The sequence below is a fragment of the Vicia villosa genome, linkage group LG3 (genome assembly GCF_029867415.1).
Source record: "Vicia villosa cultivar HV-30 ecotype Madison, WI linkage group LG3, Vvil1.0, whole genome shotgun sequence".
In the NCBI taxonomy this organism is placed as follows: domain Eukaryota; kingdom Viridiplantae; phylum Streptophyta; class Magnoliopsida; order Fabales; family Fabaceae; genus Vicia; species Vicia villosa.
The window spans coordinates 41515527-41531765 of NC_081182.1; the positions used below are offsets into that span (position 1 = coordinate 41515527).

Consider the following 16239-nt stretch of genomic DNA (forward strand, 5'->3'; position numbering starts at 1 on the left):
CATGGGAAAATGATGTGCAATGGGGTGTGTAAAGTGGTGTCGAGTGTGTGTTGGAGGAGAGAGATGTTGAACAAACTCAACACCAAGTAAACTGTCCCACAGGATGACGTGGCAGCGCCTGAATGGCCCAAAGCTGGCGCGTGTGAGCCACTCTCTGGCAGTGAGAGTGGGCTTTATCCCACGCGGAGAGAGAAAGAGAAAAGAGATAATTAATGCCACTTGGCTGTTTGTGATTGGCTGGCCAGATTTTTATCCATTTAATACTTTGAACTCAATTATTTCGTTGCAAATTAATTTTTTTTTTTATACCAAAATTCATGATTTTTTTTTCTCTATAAATAGAGACTTGGTTCATTTGATTTGGACACAGAAAAAAAAACCAAGTTTTTCACTATCTTTCTCTATTATTATCTTTCTATTAGTGTTTTTTTTAAAGTTAAGTGTCTTTTTTTAGTGAAATGGATCCCAATAATCATTTTAACACTCAAAATTCTGCTAATTTTCCATTTAACCAAAATCCCAACAATTTTCAAAATCCCAACAATTATCAAACTCCCAACTATTATCAAAATCCAAATCAATTTTCCAACCAACATCCTCAAAACATACCTAATTTTGGTTTTCCACCAAATTTCAACCAGTCATCCTCTGTTCCAAACTTTCAACCATATTATGGATCTATGCCGAGAAATCCATCTCAAACACCCCCGTTTAATGGTTATGTGACAATGGCGAATGCAAATTTTCCAAGTGGTGGTGTACCTGAATTTCCCGAGTTTTCAACACAACTAACTAGAAAATATCTCAATAGAGATCATGCAGCGGCAAACCAAAGACTAATTGACAACTACTTTGCCAATGAGCCTACATATAACGATGCAATGTTTCGTCGTCGGTACCGGATGAAAAAAAATGTTTTCCTTCGAATCGTTGGGGACCTTTCAAGTAGTGATAACTACTTCACCCAGCGAGTTGATGCAGCCAATAAAGAAGGTATATCACCCTTAGCAAAATGTACCACAGCAATGCGAATGTTAGCATATGGTGTGGCAGCAGATGCGGTCGATGAGTACATCAAAATAGGAGGTACTACAGCATTGGAGTGCTTACGTAGATTCTGTAAAGGAATCATACGCTTGTACGAGCAAGTGTATCTGAGAGCACCAACCCAAGATGACCTGCAAAGAATACTGCATGTTAGTGAAATGCGGGGGTTCCCAAGGATGATTGGGAGTATTGACTGCATGCACTGGGAGTGGAAAAATTGTCCTAAAGCATGGGAAGGACAATTTACTAGAGGGGATAAGGGAACCACCACGGTTATTCTTGAAGCAGTTGCATCTCATGACCTATGGATCTGGCATGCCTTTTTTGGATGTCCGGGAACGTTGAACGATATAAACGTTCTAGACCGGTCACCAGTGTTTGATGACGTGGAACAGGGAAAGGCTCCAAGTGTGAATTTCTTTGTGAATCAACGTCCATATAATATGGTATACTATCTAGCTGATGGTATCTACCCTTTGTCATACCCCAAAATTTGCCTTCCATATTCCATTCACAATGATTTAAAGTTCAAGATTCGAATCCCAAAGGTTACTCATTCAAAAGTTCAGATGATCCACAGTCAACTGGTTTGACCTAAAAGTCAACCATAATCAGAGCATAATCAAAGCCTCCCAATTCTGGTCAACATCAAGTATGTGAAGTATAACCATCATTTGATCAAGGATTGATCATGATTCCATTAATAGAAACTCAGAGATGAACAAATACAAAAAGGTTCAAATTAGGGTTTCTTAGGAGAAAGTCAACCCAACTTTGACTGGGTATAACTTTCACATGGAACATCAAAAATTCCCCACTCAAAGCCTATTTTAAAGGAAATTGAATTCTCTACAACTTTGCCTCTCACAAGCCAGGGCTAGAAATGATTCATTTGAGAGATACAATGCAAAAGATTACAGGTCATTTTCAGGCATCCTCCAAAAGCAGTTTTTTCCCAAAGAGGATATGATCAAGATAAAAGCTCCAAATGAAAAATATATTCCAAAGTGGCTTATAGAGGACCTCTTGAGGTTTCCAAAAAGTCTTAGAACTCACTCATAGCTTAAAAATTGAGTGAGATATGCTTGGTCAAAGTTGGGTAATTTTAGAGGACCAAATGTGAAATAAAGGAAGTCCAAATTGAATTTCTTGCAAGTGGGCCTATATTTTATGACTTAAACTTGGCCCATAAGTTATCCAAAGTACATGCCACGAATAATAACATTTTATTTGACTTTACACAATTTTATTTCATTTAAAATTGATTTTTTATGATTTAAATAAGTGGGAAAATCAAATATTTTGTTGGAAAATATATTTTGGTGATTTCCAATCAATATTAATGATAAAATATATTGCTAATTTCGTGATGATTGGATTAGGGAAGAATAAATTAAATTTTGGCCAAATGTAGTAGCTTATTATTCAAGAAACAAATCAAGTTTCTCAACTATGGCAAGTTTTGATTTAAGAGATTCTAGGGCTCCTCTTTAGACCTAATTTACTCCCCTATAAGTAGTATACATAAAGCATGGGATTAGGGGACAAATTTCTGAAGGGAGGCACACTTGCAAGAACCAAAAAAAATCACCAAAGAACTCAAAATCGTTTTCAAAGAATTTGTGGCTTTCAACAAGAATTGAAGGATGCAAAAGGTTCACTGGAGGGCTCTGAACGTGTCTGGATAATAGCATAGCATCAACACCCCCAGAATTGCCTCAATTTTGTCAAAGTAAGTCACTTCAAACTTGGATTCGATTAGTATATTATAGGCACTCTCATGATGTTTTGATCGTATATACTGGTTTGTCTTGATGCCCTGGTTGTTTTTGGATTAATTTTGTGGAGTTTAAATGCTTTAATCTTGGTCTGCCATTAGAGGTCGTTCGAGCCCTAGGGTTCGTGATTGGGGGTTCTCCCTTGAGGTTAAATTAGGCTAACATAATACCATGGTTAGACTCGTGAGAGGTAGACGATGAAGGTGAGGGGGTCGCGCCATATTCATAACTGCACAGGGGCTATTCGCTATTTTTTTTAAGAAATCTTGCTACGAATGAAATCGTAGCAAATCCGTAGCTAAGTTTGCAGAGTTCTCAGGCAGTATTGGGGACGATGATGATGTGTCGGCGCGCCACTGGCTTATTTGAATTCACGCGCGCGTTTTGGATCTGGATGCTCATATATTTTATACATGTTGTTGGTTGCGTTTCCCTAACAGATATCGTGTCTAGTTGGGTTGGTTGGGGACGCTGGTAAAAGGCTTAAGGGTGTGGGTTCGATCCCCCATGCCCACATATTATTTTTCTCAAATTCTCTCCTTGATTCTATGCGTCCATGACTATGGGCCTCACTGTGGACCCTCAAGATCTCACCCTAGGATAATCACCAGCCTAGATCTAACGTGCCCAGCCTTGGGGTCTATACCATAGTCCTTCCAAACTGCCACACTAAATTCTAACCCTGATAAACTAAATTAATTTTTATTAATTATATGTTTTAATTAATTCTTATTTAATATATTTATTTATATAATGATAATTATTTTCATAATTAAATTATTATATGATACTTATATTAAAAGTTCTAATTTGTTGTTCGTTCCGATTAAATTAATTAATCGCTATGGTCAATAATGAATATTAATTAAAATGTTATTTAATTAAATATAATTAATTTCTATTCGATTAAATGGTTTCGACTATCTTATTAGTCGCGATGATTAATCTTTCTATCTTCCTTATTCTAATTCGCTATTCTTTTTAATCGAATCAATCGATTACGAGGGGTAACGATACAAACTAATTATTAAAAATTTATAAAATATCCTAATTCGTTATCAGTAATAATCAAATCAATTGATTAAAATTGGTAACGGTGCAATTTCAAATCTGTTAACTATGGCGATCAAATCTATTGATCGTTGCGGTTAATAGTGCTAAATCAAACCAGGGTTGTACGCCCAAATCCTAAAATACTCAAAATACACTAAACCACGATACTACGGTGTTTCAACACTGCGATGTTCATAACTACGATAAGGTAACTCAAAATACCTTCGAACATTCGCATTTCAAAAACGATTTCAAAACAACTTCAAACCACATTCAATTCAATTCTAAGGCGTACAATCCTGTGCCCCGAACTACGTAGACTCTGATCCTCCATAAAGAGGTACGTAGGCACTTGGCAACAAGGCGAGTCCCCTTCCCTAAAATCTCAATTTTTCCCTATTCACTTCCTTAGCTATAAACCTCAATTTTAACCATAAACCTTTATCCTTAGATTCAAAGCCAATAGGAAAGGGTTGAGGGTGCCTAACACCTTCCCTCGACCTGAATATAGTATCTTACCCGATCTCTTAATTGCATAGGTTTCCTATTCGCCTTGGTAGAATAGGTGGCGACTCTAAATCTATAATTTTTAGGGCAGGTTGCTACAGCTGGCGACTCTGCTGGGGATAACTTAAATGGTGAATACTATGCTCCTATAGGTTTTAGGTTTTGGCAGGGTTTAGGTTTGACAACTTTTTAGGGTTTGGCTAATTCGCCTTTTTTAGGGTTTGTAATTATTTTATTTTTTTTTTTAAAAAAAATATTTTATTTGTTTTTTATCTAAAAATATTTAATTGTTTATAATATGTTTATATTTAATTGTTTATGTTAATATATTTATATTTAATTGCCTAATTGTCATATTTTTATATGCACCGCTGACATATTATGTAATGTTAAAACCCTAAGTGTGGAAGTTAACTTTGAGATCAATAGGGGAGCATGAATCGCCTACGAGTCTCATTGATAACTCCACTCGGAGTGGGTTGAGTATTCGGAAATGTCCAAAACGAGGCTTGACTTTGTTGAGGGCAGGACTGGATACTTGGCTGATCTCTCCGAGAACCTACCCCAAAAATTCGAACCTCATGGATAAAATGAGTTGTTCTAAAACCCAAAGAGACAAAAAGTCTCAGAGGCTACGAACCACCCCATGAGACCTTCTAGAACCCCCTATAAAAAGGTTGGCTCCCAAGAGCCGCTACGTCGAACCTATGAACTTATGTGATTATGTGCTATATGTATATATATGTGTTGATCATTTTTTTTATTATTTCTTTTTCCATTCATCATACATCAGGGGCATTCTTGCATCATATTTTATTCAAAAAAAAAAAGAAAGAAAAAAAGATATCATACATATCATGCATGGCATACACATCATTTTCATGACATTAAGAGAAGATTCCTCTTCTATCTCCAGAACAAGGGACCATTGGGAAGGATAACCTAACATCCCGACCATATTATCCAACAAGATTTCAGCAGAAGAGATCAATGGATCAGCAAAAGCAACAGGGTGGCCAACGCACCTGGAGGTCCAAGCCAAAACGATCATTCACTCCGTTGTACATGCCATTGTCTCAAGCTTTGCAACGTCTGCTCAGCCAGAACCTGGTAACTCTGCTGCCTCCATACTCAGCTCCAGCTAACCCCGCTCCTGGGTACAAGTATCATGCTAGGTGCGCTTATCATTCAGACAGTCCTGGCCATGATACAGAGGACTGTGGGCCGTTAAAGCACAAGATCCAAGATTTGATTGAAGAAGGGCTCATTGAGTTCGAAGATCCTCACAAGCCTAACGCCATAGGTGGATAGAAAGAGGATTTCTTAGATCATTAGCTTTGTTTTCCTTCGCAATTTCTTTCCGCTTGTTTAAACATTAGTCTTATGACATATGCTATGTACTTTACAACAATCATTAATGCATTGCTTACGTTTGTCTTGATTCATTCCTAGTGTTCTCACTATATTTAAAACTGAGTTTTACTCGATTTTCTCATTTGTGATATTCAACTCTCGCTGAAAGTTTTACACCTTTAGAGGGAGAATGACGAAAACGATACCATAATTTCGTGCACTATGCTTTCGAACAGACCGTGTTGACGATGTACAGGCATTTGTTCAATCCCTAAAATAATGGAGATATAAGGATGTTAATCCCTCGTCAACCCCTTTGAGCCCAAAGAAGTAGGAGTTTTCCTTCATACAAAATAAAACCCTTAATATATAACCTGGGGTAGGGTAGCCGCTCAGTTAACTTAATTATTCAAAACTGTTCCTTTGAACATAACCACCGATGGTTCTCCGTCATGATTAAGCCTGGCAGTCAATATCCGCAAAGAAAAAAAAAGAGAAGGCAATGCAAAAGCCTGCTAAGTCAAAACCTATTAAGGAGACTTAGGCAAAATTAGGGCATCCCGCTGACTGTGGTTTTAAAACAAACAGTTCAGAAAAAGTTAGGGATAACAAAGTCGAAAAAAGGTTACTATATACCTTCGACAAAAGGAAAATATTACAAAAAAGGGAGAATGACTGCCTTTGCAGATAAACCTTTGGTTTTGAACCATCATAAATGTCAATGTCACAATTCCCAAATTCTTTTGGAGACTAAATGCATAGTTAACTGAGCATAGGACCGGAGAACATCACGAAGATTGGGATGGGTACAAATAAACTTTGAGCCTCTATCCTTTGTTTCTTTAAACCGTGAACCAGGCCACGTTACAACCCTGAAAAGTCCTAACTGAAGCATGGTTAGTTCGAAAGCATACCGTTACCAAAGGTATCCCGACTCCTTAAGGTCTACTATAACTCTCGAGTTGATATCACTTTCTTACAAAAAAAAAAACTTTGTGTTACTCAAAAATGTTTTCAAACTTTCAAGACAGACGTATGCATTTGCATTTCATTATAAGGTACACTTGTCTATATAGATTTAAATGTTAACATCAGGGAGAAGTTGCATGGGGCAGGACTAATGGCTAAAAATCCTACTGACTGATGAAGTAGCTTTTAAAAGCTTGTCAAAAAAAAAGAAACATCTCTTACGCATGACTAGGATGGCTAATGTGTACACATGGCATAACTCGTCATCATCCCATTTACATGGGGCAATCTAATCAAGATCCATAGAATCTCTCAAAGATGCTGGATAGCCCATGGGGCAAGCCCATTATCTGGGGGCACGTTGCAAAGGTCACTCAGTATCAGATGATGTTAATGCCACTCTCACATCCTTTCCAGGAACCTTTATAGGATATTTCTCATTCTATCCATGCAGTCTTCTTTAAGACATGTTCAAACACTCCTTACCCTTTCTGGGAACCTTTTCCAGACAGTCTTTTAAAGACCCATCTTCTTATCCTTTCTATTTTCAAACCCTTTCAGACAGTCTTCTCTAAGACAGTTGCCTTTCTACGAACCTTTTCTAGGTAGTCTTCTGTAAGACATCTTTTAACTTTTTTAGTTAGTCTTTTGTAGACATATTCAAACTTCTCTTATGCTTCCAAAAACCTTGTCAAACTTTGAAGTACCGAGTCTTCTCTAAGACAGTTCACCATCCTTTCTAGGGCGATCTTCTTCAAGATGAGTTTCCTAAGTTTTGTTTAAAACCCCACACTCCTTAAAACAGTCTCCATCCTCTATAGGAATATCTTTTTACCCTCGTCACAAACATATTCCTTTGAGCTTTGTTTAAAGCACAATCTTGTTTAAGACAATTTCCCATTTCTTTCCAAGGACCTCTTCAGGTAATCTTATAAAAGACATCATCTCATTCTGAGTACTCGGCAAATCACTGTCCGGCAGGCGTGACCGAAGCGCATGACTCACTCTGAAAAGCATCTGCTTCACATTCAAATCAATACTTACAATCAAGGATCCTATTGACTAGGGGCATTCTTTTTCAAGGATTCAACCACTGGGGCAATGCACATCAGGTTCATGGTGTGACTTGGTAAAATTCGAGTTCTCTCTAAATATACTTCCTTCAGGTTAAGGGACATGTCTCTCGAGACTTCCGATTTCGGAGAGATTGCTCTAAGTATCATACAAGAAGCATGGTTGCATAATTGGCCTTCTTACGCCTGTATTACTAATAACCTACAATATGGAGTCGGCATACATGCCTAACTCTCATTTATTTTGAGAATCTCATTACATGACACATGCATCATGACATTGCATAAAACTAACGCTGCCTTTTCAGGTCACTTCATAATCAAGAGGATGTTATCATCACATTACAGCACAAATACGATCGTATCAACGATTCAATCTTAACAGATACAATTCCAATACCTCATTCCAAGTCTTTCTTCAAAGACAATCTAGAAGCAATCAAAGAATTTCTTACCTCTCCAGGTAGTCTTGTCCAAGACAATTATCAACCTTCCCAAGCAGTCTTGTTTAAGACGTATCCTAACCTTTCTAGGCAATCTTGTTTAAGATGTATCCTATCCTTTCCAAGCAGTCTTGTGTAAGACGTATCCGAACCTTTCTAGGTAGTTTTGTTTAAAACGTTCCACGACCTTTATAGGAACCTTTCTAGGTAGTTTTGTTTAAAACGTCCCATGACCTTTATAGGAACCTTTCTAGGTAGTTTTATTTAAAACGTTTTGGGTCCTTTATAGGAATCTTTCTAGATAGTTTTGTTTAAAACGTATCGTGTCCTTTATAGGAATCTTTCTAGATAGTTTTGTTTAAAACGTATCGGGTCCTTTATAGGAATCTTTCTAGATAGTTTTGTTTAAAACGTATCATGTCCTTTATAGGAACCTTTATAGGTAGTTTTGTTTAAAACATACCATATCCTTTATAGGAATCTTTCAAGATAGTTTTGTTTAAAACATATCGTTCCCTCTATAGGAACCTCTCTAGGTAAGTCTTGTTTAAGATATCCCGTATCCTATCTAAGAGCCTTTCCAGGTGAGTCTTGTTTAAGACGTGTCATAACCTGTCTAGGAAATCTTGTTTAAGATGTTTTCATATCCTTTCCAGGAACTCCTTTAGGTTAATCTTGTTTAAGACATTCCATATCCTTACTAAAAGCCTCTCCAGGTGAATCTTGTTTAAGACATATCATGCCTTTCTAGGTAGCCTTCTTAAAATGTTTATCCATTCTTTTCTAAGACACACTTAGTTTCTTTTAAAGAACTCCTCAGTTAGTCTTCTCCAAGACATTCTTCCTAAGCATTGTTCAAAGCCTAAGCTTCTTCGCATCAACTTTCGATATACCCTATTCAGGAACCTCTTCAGGTAGTCTTATGCAAGACATTACTCCCTCTCTCCTCAGATACGATCAATATGATCCTAGTATGAAGAGCATATGCTCTGGACAAGCATCTTGTCAAACAAGTAGATGGCATCTATAAGCCCATCTCCCACAGAACTCTTTCCCTACGCAAGCAAATTTCAGGGCATTTCAGTGTCCAATCATCTTCTACCTCTTCAGGTTCAAGAAGATTGAACAGGGGCAGTTGTCATACCCCAAAATTTGCCTTCCATACTCCATTCACAATGATTTAAAGTTCAAGATTCGAATCCCAAAGGTTACTCATTCAAAAGTTCAGATGATCCACAGTCAACTAGTTTGACCTAAAAGTCAACCATAATCAGAGCATAGTCAAAGCCTCCCAATTCTGGTCAACATCAAGTATGTGAAGTATAACCATCATTTGATCAAGGATTGATCATGATTCCATTAATAGAAACTCAGAGATGAACAAATACAAAAAGGTTCAAATTAGGGTTTCTTAGGAGAAAGTCAACCCAACTTTGACTGGGCATAACTTTCACATGGAACATCAAAAATTCCACACTCAAAGCCTATTTTAAAGGAAATTGGATTCTCTACAACTTTGCCTCTCACAAGCCTGGGCTAGAAATGATTCATTTGAGAGATACAATGCAAAAGATTACAGGTCATTTTCAGGCATCCTCCAAAAGCAGTTTTTTCCCAAAGAGGATATGATCAAGATAAAAGCTCCAAATGAAAAATATATTCCAAAGTGGCTTATAGAGGACCTCTTAAGGTTTCCAAAAAGTCTTAGAACTCACTCATAGCTTAAAAATTGAGTGAGATATACTTGGTCAAAGTTGGGTAATTTTAAAGGACCAAATGTGAAATAAAGGAAGTCCAAATTGAATTTCTTGCAAGTGGGCCTATATTTTATGACTTAAACTTGGCCCATAAGTTATCCAAAGTACATGCCACGAATAATAACATTTTATTTGACTTTACACAATTTTATTTCATTTAAAATTGATTTTTTATGATTTAAATAAGTGGGAAAATCAAATATTTTGTTGGAAAATATATTTTGGTGATTTCCAATCAATATTAATGATAAAATATATTGCTAATTTCGTGATGATTGGATTAGGGAAGAATAAATTAAATTTTGGCCAAATGTAGTAGCTTATTATTCAAGAAACAAATCAAGTTTCTCAACTATGGCAAGTTTTGATTTAAGAGATTCTAGGGCTCCTCTTTAGACCTAATTTACTCCCCTATAAGTAGTATACATAAAGCATGGGATTAGGGGACGAATTTCTGAAGGGAGGCACACTTGCAAGAACCAAAAAAAATCACCAAAGAACTCAAAATCGTTTTCAAAGAATTTGTGGCTTTCAACAAGAATTGAAGGATGCAAAAGGTTCACTGGAGGGCTCTGAACGTGTCTGGATAATAGAATAGCATCAACACCCCCAGAATTGCCTCAATTTTGTCAAAGTAAGTCACTTCAAACTTGGATTTGATTAGTATATTATAGGCACTCTCATGATGTTTTGATCGTATATACTGGTTTGTCTTGATGCCCTGGTTGTTTTTGGATTAATTTTGTGGAGTTTAAATGCTTTAATCTTGGTCTGCCATTAGAGGCCGTTCGAGCCCTAGGGTTCGTGATTGGGGGTTCTCCCTTGAGGTTAAATTAGGCTAACATAATACCATGGTTAGACTCGTGAGAGGTAGACGATGAAGGTGAGGGGGTCGCGCCATATTCATAACTGCACAGGGGCTATTCGCTATTTTTTTTAAGAAATCTTGCTACGAATGAAATCGTAGCAAATCCGTAGCTAAGTTTGCAGAGTTCTCAGGCAGTATTGGGGACGATGATGATGTGTCGGCGCGCCACTGGCTTATTTGAATTCACGCGCGCGTTTTGGATCTGGATGCTCATATATTTTATACATGTTGTTGGTTGCGTTTCCCTAACAGATATCGTGTCTAGTTGGGTTGGTTGGGGACGCTGGTAAAATGCTTAAGGGTGTGGGTTCGATCCCCCATGCCCACATATTATTTTTCTCAAATTCTCTCCTTGATTCCATGCGTCCATGACTATGGGCCTCACTGTGGACCCTCAAGATCTCACCCTAGGATAATCACCAGCCTAGATCTAACGTGCCCAGCCTTGGGGTCTATACCATAGTCCTTCCAAACTGCCACACTAAATTCTAACCCTGATAAACTAAATTAATTTTTATTAATTATATGTTTTAATTAATTCTTATTTAATATATTTATTTATATAATGATGATTATTTTCATAATTAAATTATTATATGATACTTATATTAAAAGTTCTAATTTGTTGTTCGTTCCGATTAAATTAATTAATCGCTATGGTCAAAAATGAATATTAATTAAAATGTTATTTAATTAAATATAATTAATTTCTATTCGATTAAATGGTTTCGACTATCTTATTAGTCGCGATGATTAATCTTTCTATCTTCCTTATTCTAATTCGCTATTCTTTTTAATCGAATCAATCGATTACGAGGGGTAACGATACAAACTAATTATTAAAAATTTATAAAATATCCTAATTCGTTATCAGTAATAATCAAATCAATTGATTAAAATTGGTAACGGTGCAATTTCAAATCTGTTAACTATGGCGATCAAATCTATTAATCGTTGCGGTTAATAGTGCTAAATCAAACCAGGGTTGTACGCCCAAATCCTAAAATACTCAAAATACACTAAACCACGATACTACGGTGTTTCAACACTGCGATGTTCATAACTACGATAAGGTAACTCAAAATACCTTCGAACATTCGCATTTCAAAAACGATTTCAAAACAACTTCAAACCACATTCAATTCAATTCTAAGGCGTACAATCCTGTGCCCCGAACTACGTAGACTCTGATCCTCCATAAAGAGGTACGTAGGCACTTGGCAACAAGGCAAGTCCCCTTCCCTAAAATCTCAATTTTTCCCCTATTCACTTCCTTAGCTATAAACCTCAATTTTAACCATAAACCTTTATCCTTAGATTCAAAGCCAATAGGAAAGGGTTGAGGGTGCCTAACACCTTCCCTCGACCTGAATATAGTATCTTACCCGATCTCTTAATTGCATAGGTTTCCTATTCGCCTTGGTAGAATAGGTGGCGACTCTAAATCTATAATTTTTAAGGCAGGTTGCTACACCCTTCTTATCCAACTTTCGTCAAATCGATTAGACTTCCTCAAAGTGAACCCGATAAATTATTTGCAAAATTTCAGGAGGGATGTCGGAAGGACATCGAACGTGCATTTGGAGTGCTCCAAGCTCGATTTAAAATCATCCGTGAACCAGCTCGCTTGTGGGACATAGCTGATTTGGGTATCATCATGAGGTTATGCATCATATTACATAATATGATTGTTGAGGATGAACGAGATTCATATTCTCAACGTTGGACCGATTTTGAGCAATCTGGGGAAAGTGGATCTAGTGCACCACAACCATACTCGACCGAGGTGTTACCCGCTTTTGCAAATCATGTGCGTGCTAGATCAGAGTTCCGTGATCCAAATGTTCATCAAGAATTGCAAGCCGATCTAGTGAAGCACATATGGACAAAGTTTGGAATGTTCCGTGATTGAATTATTTGTGTGTTGTATTGCATTTTAAATTATTTGTATCGTACTAATTACGTTACTTGTGTGTTGTATTGCATTTTAAATTATTTGTAACGTACTAATTACGTTAATTGTGTGTTGTATTTTGAATTAATTTAAGATGATTTGTATCGTATCCAATTATTTAAATAAATTTTGTTTTTATTACAAAAAATTAAAAAATAAATTATTAAGTATTTATTATTTTAATTTAATTTTAATCGATAATTGTAATTTTATGTAATCATAAAAATAAAAATAAAATTTAAATAAGAATATGAAAATAAAAAGTGGTGGGGTAGGGTGTTGAGTGAAAAACCATTGGAGAGGGTAAAAGTTGAATGGGTGTTGAGTTATTAGGTGGAGGAAAGAGAAAATGATGTGGAGTGTTGGGAGTTGAAAAAGTGGGTGTTGAGTTTTTCAACCATTGTAAATGGTCTTACGAGTTTGTTACGGACCCTTTGTTTTTCCTCTCGTTGTAGTAGTTGGTTTGTAGTTTTCCTTTTGGTCGGGTCTTTTCCCGCTTCCGCTTGTAAGGTTTGGAGAACCTTTGTTCTCCTTTTTCATTTATAATATCTCTTGCTTACTAAAAAAAAAATCTATTTTAAAAAATTAAAAAAAAATCATTTTTTTAAAGCTGAAACAAACGGACCCTATATCATGTTACTTCTCACGGCTAAAAGGGAAACTGAATCTCATACCGTCGACAAAAATGCCGCATTCACACGTCATCGTTTTTAAGGAAAACAAACATAGCTAATTAAAGGGAAACTGAATCTCATACCGTCGACAAAAATGCCGCATTCACATGTCATCGTTTTTAAGAAAAACAAACTTATTTTTAAATCAAAAGAACCGTTCAATATATAAAGTTTTTTTTTCATATATTTTTTAATTATATAAATAAATATACCATAATATAGTTAGAAGTTCCATATATTTAGGTTAATTAGTTTCCTTATTTCTAGATGAATCAGTTAGATATGAAAAATATAATTTTCCATTTGCCTTTATTACGGCCTTCATTACCATTCATAGAATCTCAATGATTAAAATCAATGTAAGTCTGTTTATTTAATATTATAGTTCTGATTAAACTATCAATGAATTAAATTGAGCTAAATAGTAAGAAACAGAAGGCATGCAAATGCAAAGTTTATATCTACAATTTTCTAAACAAGAAGGCATAATAAAAAACACTGAATTAGTGTTCTATGTATCTCCCTACTCAATCATAAAGAGAAAACATGAAGAAAAAAAAAAAAACAAATTAACTTAGTTGTAATTGTAAGAATTGAACTGGTTCGATGGCCTCTGTGGCGGAACAACGTCAGCGGGGATAATTTCCGGCGGTTCTTCAAAGACGTTGTTCTTCTTACGCCAAACGTGAGGATAAGACAACACCGTCTGCGACTGCGGGCCTAAAACCGGTGAAAATACTTCATTCCGTTTCCGTTGTAATATTGTCTCCGGTGAGAATGTATCCGACGATAGCCCAGTGTCTGATGGTGTTGGTGGCACTTCTAGCGGCCGGAAAATATCTGACTCTATCTGCTTCCAAGGATCTGTCGAGAAAGTATCTGATTGTGCCGATGGTAATGTTGCCGGCGAGAGAACATCAGACTGTTGCCTAGTGTCTGCCGATAAAATATCTGACGGGGACCAAGGGTCCTGTGATAAAATTTTCGACGGTGACCACTTATCTGCTGAGCGAATGTCTGACTGTTTCGGTGGTAATGTCACCGGCGGGAAAATATCCGACGATTGCCGTAAAATATGCGATGGTGACCAATTGTCCGGCAACAAATTATCCGACTGTGTCGATAGCATTCTCGACGGAGAGAAAACATCTGGATGTAGATAAGTATCTGACAATAAAATATCCGAGGGCTTCCAATTGTTTGGCAAGAAATTACCTGACTGTGTGGGTGGCAATGTCACCGGCGAGAAAATATCCGACGGTAATCCTCTGTCAGGCAAGAAAATATCTGATTGTGGCAAAGTCACCGGCGAGAGAATATCCGACGGTTTCCGCTGCCAAGTGTTCTTCAAGAAAGTATCTGAAGGTATCGGGGGCAAATTCGCCTGAGAAAATGGTGGCAACGTCGCCGGCAAAAAGTTGTTACGCTGTATTTGCGGCAACGTCGGTGGTAAATAACGGTTATACTGTTTTTGCGGCAATACCGGTGGCAAAAAATTGTTATACTGCATTTGCGGTAATACCGGTGGCACAAAATTCTCATAAAGCAACGGCGGCAGAACCGCCGGTTCTGGCAATAAGATACCTGGAAACTGACTCGTTTGCACGCCATTATCCAACATCCGCATCATGTCATCGTCTCCGTTACTCCAAGAAGACCTTTCTTTCTTCTCCGGACTCGTTCTTTCATTCGAAGCAAGCCTCGCTGCCGGCGAAATAACTTCAGTGACTCTGGTGGGTTGATCGGTACCGGTGAGGCGCTGGATGACGTCTTTGAAGTCATGGGGAGCGACGTGGATGACTCGTTGTGGCACCGTATAGATAATTCGAGGCTCCTCTATCTGCTGGATGGAATTCTGAGGTTTTGGCAATGGCGGATTATTCTTGGTGATCTTGTGGGATTCTTTGTTGACTTTGAGAGGGTTTTGACGTGACGATGGACGTTCTTTGTTCATTAGAAACGAATATGGTTTTCCGGTGGGTAAATTTGGTGGAGTCATGGCGAAAGTGAAAGTAGGATTGGGAGTGTGAGATAGAAAAGGTTGGAGTGAGTCCCAAACAAAATCAGTAATTTATGAAAAGCTTCGTAAAATATTTTGATCGAATATTTCACGTAAAAAAGCTAGGTTAAATAGCGGTTATATCTCTTTGTTTGTTGCTTGCTGTACAGTGGTATGGGTTAGGGCTTGCTTCCTTTAGAGTTATACAATGATGAATAATAACCTAAATCACAAAGTGAAAGGGACACACAGAGTCAAGTGATAGAGGAAGACAAAAAAGAACAATAGTTAAAGCTTTTACAGAAGATTTATGGTTCATGGATGATTGTACAAAGAAGGGTTAGAAAGAAGGAGATGAAAGGAATGAGTGATTTGACTAGATATGGGAATAAATTCCATAATGTGAAAACAAAGGGAAGGGGTCTCACTTTGAGTTGTTGAGTTAAACTCTGTGAATTCAAAAGAACATTAAATGGAAGAAGCAATCAACGGCGGACTAGGGAAGAATTAAGAAAGTGTTAGGATTATAAATATGTTTTCACCTATTGGATAAATAATGTTAAGCCCATTTTGATATAATGATATAGTCCAAAGAAAGTTACAGTGGAGTCATAATTTACACTATGTTTGGTTTTGAGGAAAGATATAAGGAAGGAAAGAAAGTAAGTGGAAAGGTTCATTTTCTATTGTTTGGAATCAATGAAAAAATGGGAGGAAAGAAAGTTTCTTATGGGACCCACCTAAAATTCTTTTCCGCGCTAGAA

General features: G+C 37.0%; 2 protein-coding genes across 2 annotated transcripts; one reads left to right on the top strand and one right to left on the bottom strand.

Moving 5' to 3' along the window:
* Nucleotides 1-680: 680 nt before the first annotated feature.
* LOC131657937 (uncharacterized) lies at nucleotides 681-12823 on the top strand. The gene is made up of 3 exons (XM_058927282.1): nucleotides 681-1288; nucleotides 1388-1525; nucleotides 12313-12823. The coding sequence occupies exons 1-3, from the start codon at nucleotides 681-683 to the stop codon at nucleotides 12758-12760; spliced, it is 1194 nt and encodes a 397-aa protein (XP_058783265.1). The 3' UTR covers nucleotides 12761-12823.
* Nucleotides 12824-14050: 1227 nt separating this feature from the next.
* Nucleotides 14051-15475, bottom strand: LOC131657938 (uncharacterized). The gene has a single exon (XM_058927283.1). The coding sequence runs from the start codon at nucleotides 15473-15475 to the stop codon at nucleotides 14051-14053; it is 1425 nt and encodes a 474-aa protein (XP_058783266.1).
* Nucleotides 15476-16239: the final 764 nt, after the last annotated feature.